This window comes from Rhincodon typus, chromosome 5 (genome assembly GCF_021869965.1).
Source record: "Rhincodon typus isolate 14 chromosome 5, sRhiTyp1.1, whole genome shotgun sequence".
NCBI lineage: Eukaryota > Metazoa > Chordata > Chondrichthyes > Orectolobiformes > Rhincodontidae > Rhincodon > Rhincodon typus.
In genome coordinates, this window is record NC_063336.1 from 64967986 (window position 1) to 64973985 (window position 6000).

A 6000-nucleotide genomic window follows, 5' to 3' on the forward strand; every position below is an offset into this window, starting at 1 on the left:
AATGTGAAAAGACATCTGTAAATTCATTTTATTTGAAATTACAGGCCTGTATTTGTGAACTCTTGTTTGATTTAGGAACAATTGATTTATTACACTGAAGCTCTCTTCTTTCCGGTAATGTTGCATCTGGAAGAGTTTCTAGCTGATTGAATTTTAAAATTCAGAGTAACTCAATGTGGATTTCATATCGACTTTTGCTCTCCTCATTCACCGTCAATATGACCACAAAACTCTTGGTTTAGAGCTGATAAAATAACACACATCTGCTTTTAGAATCAGTGACTTTCCTTAATTAGTTGCTAAATGCAGTTCACGTCATTAGTCACGAACTACAAAGACTCTTCCCATGGCCTAAATGCTTGCATCTTCATTTGACCTGGAACACCCGAACAATGACAGCAGGTATGCCCACACAAGTTAGCTCAAACAAGACAGAGAGAGATAGAGTCACTAGGGACAAAAACGTCCAAAAACTTCTTTTGACAAAGAAGCATGCAAAAAAGCACCTTTTACAATCTGTAGTGAAATACAAATACTTCTAGGACACTCCAAATAGGTCTAATTATTAGACTTGAAGGTAGTAACATTGATTTTCTGTTTATCTTTTGTTACCATCAAGATTTTGAACTAATGTATTTGTATCAAATGATCAAAGGACCTTAGCATTTCAGTATTCAATTCAATCAGCACATGTAACACAATTTGGAGTTGGTACAACAGAATATGACCTTGCTGGATCATGCACATACAAAGCAAAGCCAAGGACCAAGGTAAATTATTTTCCAACGTGATCCCATTTTAACTAACCACCACCAAGCAAAGTGAGGAACAGGCAACACTTCAATAGTGATCTAAGATGCCAACAGAACAGTAAAAGCAAATAATATTTAGCACGCTATTAAATGTCACACATTTTAGATCAACTTACAAGTCATATTGACAGGATGCTGTGAATTCTTAAAATACATTGCAAAAATGCTAATTTCACTAAATCTCTCTACCTTTCCACCTAAACTGCAACCCCACCACTCATACTCTCATCCTCCCATCTCCACCTCACTCAACCATCATCTCAAGCTCTCTCAACATGTCAGCTAACTGATCAGCACGCGCAGGGCTTCCAAGCAATGGTGTGGTCCCCACAGCTTACGGGCAACCTCGCTCCTGTCTGTTCCACACTTCTGCCCTCAAGACCCCACTTCTCTCCCATTTCATGACCTCACCTGCTCCTCACTTCTGACAGTCCCCAAACTCCCTCCCTTTTCATCCTGCCAGTTCTCTCCTCTTGTCCACACCATCCACACTCACTTCCACCAATATCATACCTTACCCTCTCCAACACATTCCCCATTCCCACAGTGGCCTAATTCCTCTCTTGCATTCCTATTCACATCATGGCCCCATCACACCCACACCCCTCACATCCCCTGTCACCTACATGTCTCTCCTTCTTCTGCACCCCACTCATGTCCTTCCATCCACACCCCACACCTTCCCTCTCCCACTCCACCATGACCCTCATCCAAAACCCCTACCCTCCTGCTCTCCACCATGACCATCAAACACACCCTACCATGCCTCTTCCCCTCACCCCTTCCACCTTCTACTACACCAGTGACATGAGAAACCTACATGACATTTTTCTTCCCCATAATCTGACAAATCTGTCGATGGAAATAGTGGCAGGTATAGTGAAAAGGAAAAATGTTGCTTTTGCTTCTCAAAACACTGTTCTCCGATCTTCTTTGTAGGGGACACAGGGTTTTAGCACGCCACTTACAGCAGATGCAGCATACACCACAACAGTCAGAAATACTTCGATAAAGTACCAGAACAATAGTATCTGAATTGATGAATGGGTATGGAATTAAAAACGATAAGTTGATTAAAAACCGGCTTTAAACAAAAATGGTGAACAGCAATTTTGCAGAATATTTGGAAATATAGAGTGGGAGAGCTGAATGAAGGAGGGTTCAAATTTGCAATTAGGAAGCTAAGTAAATTACTCTAAGGCAGCTTCCAAAATGGCTGATAAAATGGAGGCATCAGCATTGTTGGTGAGAGATTTAAAAGCGTGTACTTGGGGAAAGATTGCGGTTCACTGCTAAAAGCAGTATCTCAAGCCATAAAAACTAATGGCAAATGGGCTTTTGTGGTCCATGGAAAGCAAATGATTTGATGGACTTTATGGCACGAGAAATTCTCAGTCACTTCTCAGTTCAGTGCTGTGCATAGTTTTGCTCGTACTTCCCCCTGAAACAATACTACAGGAAGGCGGCTACCAAAAGAAATGGCAGAGTTAATCATTAGTACACGGTTTAGTTTTTTTCCCCCTCTGGATCTCTTTACGTTAAGTAGATTAAACACCTTCATCAAATCAATCTAAAAATGAAGGAAAGGGACACGTTGAAAAAAACTATTTATTGAGGGATTAAACATGGTACTTGAAATCAAGTTAAAAAAAAAAATTGTTTACAGAGCGTTGAGGTTGTGGAATTACTTGAGTTGGAGTTGAGTTGGGGTTGATTTAGGATCGACTTGGATATCTACACTGATTCCCAAGTCCCACCATTCCTGAGGTTGCCACAAAAATAAATGAATCAAAGTACACAAATTCCGCCATTATGTCTGTGATGAAATCAGCTTGACAGAAAACACTGAGATAACAAGAAGGGTCTCGGCCCGAAACGTCAGCCTTCCTGCTTCTCTGATGCTGTTTGACCTGCTGTGTTCATCCAGCTCTACACCTTGTTATCTCAGAGATTCTCCAGCATCTGCAGTTCCTACTTTCTCTGACAGAAAACACTGACTACGTTCCTGCGCTTCACAAGAACCATTATTTCTTACAAATAATTATTTCTAATCATTAAGCAAAACTGAGAACCCCCAATATATAATTATTGGAGTTGAAACTTTAAATCACTTTAAAATTCCACCCAGGCAAACAAAAACACCTTTGGTCTTATGGGTGGAGAAAAAAAATTGGAGAAAGTCCAAGAGCGCCAATCCACAGAGTTCGATGAAACGTTGCTTTTGCCCGTCTACCCAGCCTCTTAGCCCTAGGTAAGAACTTTGCATCAACTCGTGCAGACCCATGTCACCCATGCAATACCCTTTCTCCTTGCAGTCTTCATGTACACGCACACAGAAACCTTAAAAGCTGACTGGCCTCGACACTGGCATCCTGGGTCACCAGAAGCCAGAGACCAGCAGTTGAGGCCTACTTCTCAGGGGATAGAGCAGCAAGGACAGCATTTTTTCCCCCTTGTGGCAGGGGTCAACAGTAGCAGCAGGATGTTATTTTCAGAGGCTATCCTCTTGCAATCCTACAAAGTTTCCTCCCAGTACACCCAGATTGCAGCAATTGGAACTCCCACAACCATCTCTCCAACTCAGCAGGCAAGTCACCCTGGTTACCCAGTCAGGAAACCAGCCATCTTTCTTGCCCTTCTGGAGGGCAGCTAATTTGCAATGTGGTGGAAAGGGACAAGTATCTCTCCAGAGTCAACTCACCCAAATGCTTCTCCTTTGCACCTCTCTCCCCATTTCGAGGGGGGGGAAATCTACCCAAGTGTCAACTGCTGGTAGAACTCCCTCTCCACAAAAATTAGATAACCACTAGAAGCTGTCAATTGAACTTTAAACATATATTCACCCCACTGTGATAATGATGAGTTGAAATCAGTCGAGCTTATTGACTTTGTATGCACATGCAGCCTCTTGCTCTCTCCCAAACTATCCAAAAGGGGTTTCTTTCCTCTACAAAAAGGACAACCTATCTTTCAAAAAAGAAAAGCTCCAGTAAAGGTCATCCTTCTCTTGAAAACTGTGCAGTGCACAAGTCCTGGCAAATCGGATATGTTTAATATCAGCTGCTCTTGTACATGTGCAGCTGCCTCCATGGAGTATGGATGCACAATACACAACTTGCACCGTTCCACCTCCCCAAGTGAAAAAATCCCGGGTGTTAAGAGACAGGGGTGCAGCTTCTGGAATCAAGCTCTCGGGCTATTTTGGCTGAACTGAAGACTATCAGCGTTGAATTGTAAACAGATGGTTGAACTGTAAAAAGCAATTGTACACACTTCAATGTCAAAGAATTGAAAAATTAAAGTTGAAAGGGGCGAATATTGCTAAAACACAGCATCATTGTATGCAGCAGTACACTTGCTTGAAGCAGAAACTTTGCAACGAATAGGTTTAGCCTTATTCAAAAAGGCATTGAAACTTTTAGGTTTCACCAGGAAGCATATCCATACAGTCTACAGACCAGTACGCCAAACAGGCCAAATTTTACCGCATTGTGACACTGAAACAGAGAAAAATTATCAGGTCAAAGGAATTTAAAATGTTTATTTTGTGCACTTGAAAATCATGTCGATTGCAGCGAAATTTCACAGAGCAATGGAGACTACCAAAGGCGTACTGTAAATTCAAACATCAATAATTTGATGCAATGACCTGACATATTTGTGACCAAATGCATTACATCAGATGAAATGTTTTGTAGTTAGTCTGATTTACAGGATTAGCCTGTCAGCAAGTTTACACTGTTTTGCAAACCAGCAATATCTGCCAGTAGTTGTTCATAACCGAAAAGCGAAGTTAAAAAGTGCCTAAAATATCCAATAACCATCAACAATAGAACACATCCGTCATAAAACCTATAGCTATGCTATCTTCTGCAGTACATAAGTATCGTTATCCCCGATGTCGAGTTGGAACTGGTGTGGCATCGTCTTATAAAGGAAAACCCCAATGCCCTGCCCAGACGCATTCTAGCAACCTGTACTCAAAAGAAAAAGCATGAAGCCCTCAACACCTCAAGCTATTCTAATCTGCGGTTTTCCATTTGAAAAGCAAAACCTGTAAAACCGAAACATATCTTTGCCTCCCCAACATCCAGACAACAACAGGGCTTGTGGTAAACAACCGACCGCTCATCCATATGCACTTACCGTCAGAATGCTCCAATGCATCGTCGCTGCGGTCCAAGCTGCGAAAGAAGGAAGAAAGCACCACAACAAGCTAAAAGCTCCCATTGCTGGCAGGGCTAGGCGGTGAAGAGTTCGCTGGTGGCCACTGCCGGAGCTGCCAGGCGTCCATAGCACACACCCTGGTTCATTTCACCGTGTTTGTGTGAGGCGAGTCGCCTCACTCCGCATTGTGCCGGGGCCCCGCTCGACGCACCTCTACTGCGCTAGAATCGGCATCCACCCCCCCATACGGACGGCCGCCGACTGTATATCGGTTTTTTATTGTTCGTTTATATCGGCGCCCGCCGCCCCACCGCGGCAGAAACCTCTCGCCAGGTCGACGGGCTTCAAATAGTAGGGAAGAAGCGACTGGTCCTCAATGTCGGTTGCATTCATTCCCATAGCTCCAGCAGTGGTTAGCACAGACAACACTAGCGAGCTCCGGCTGATGTTGAATGAGAATGGACAAGCTGCTGCTACCGCTACTGCTGGCGCAGGGCGGGGCGTGCGCCTCGCGTCATGCACAGAACCTTCCGGGCAACATTCCACTGCCAGTCTGTTCCAGCGCGCGCGCCTCTGCCTCTTCATTTCTGCCACAGCGAGAACCAGATCGCACAGCCTGGGCAAAGAAGACAAAGCAAAATCCCTTTCCAGTCCCCCCACCCCCACCCCCTTTTTTTTGCTTTTGTCGTCTTCAGATCGCCTGCTGCCCACGCTGTGGCTGACGATCCTCACCGTTTCCTGTCAGCACAGGAGATTATCTTGCAATGTCCTGCGCGTGGATGGAAGTGAAGCCTTGTCTTGGAGCTCTTACTTTAACAGGAATTAATAACACCAAGTGCGCAGAAACTCAGCAACATCTGTACATAGAAGCAGAGTGCAATGTCCCGAGTCTGCTGTGACTTCTTCAGGACTCGAAGCAAGAGTACGCTTAAGTTAGAGATTCCACATTAACATGGCAGTAGTCGAAAACCGATTAGGCTTAAACCTGTTTCGTAATTCAAGTAGGTCATGGGAAACTAGC

At 43.9% G+C, this 6000-nt stretch overlaps 1 protein-coding gene across 1 annotated transcript in view; it reads right to left on the reverse strand.

Annotated features, from left to right (window-relative positions):
• tnfrsf21 (tumor necrosis factor receptor superfamily, member 21) overlaps positions 1-5495 on the reverse strand; it is a 66222-nt gene extending 60727 nt beyond the window's left edge. Inside the window, exon 1 of the mRNA XM_048597414.1 lies at positions 4959-5495. Within this exon, the coding sequence (XP_048453371.1) occupies positions 4959-5042 (84 nt within the window). The 5' untranslated portion in view covers positions 5043-5495. The remainder of the gene's footprint in view (positions 1-4958) is intronic.
• Positions 5496-6000: the final 505 nt, after the last annotated feature.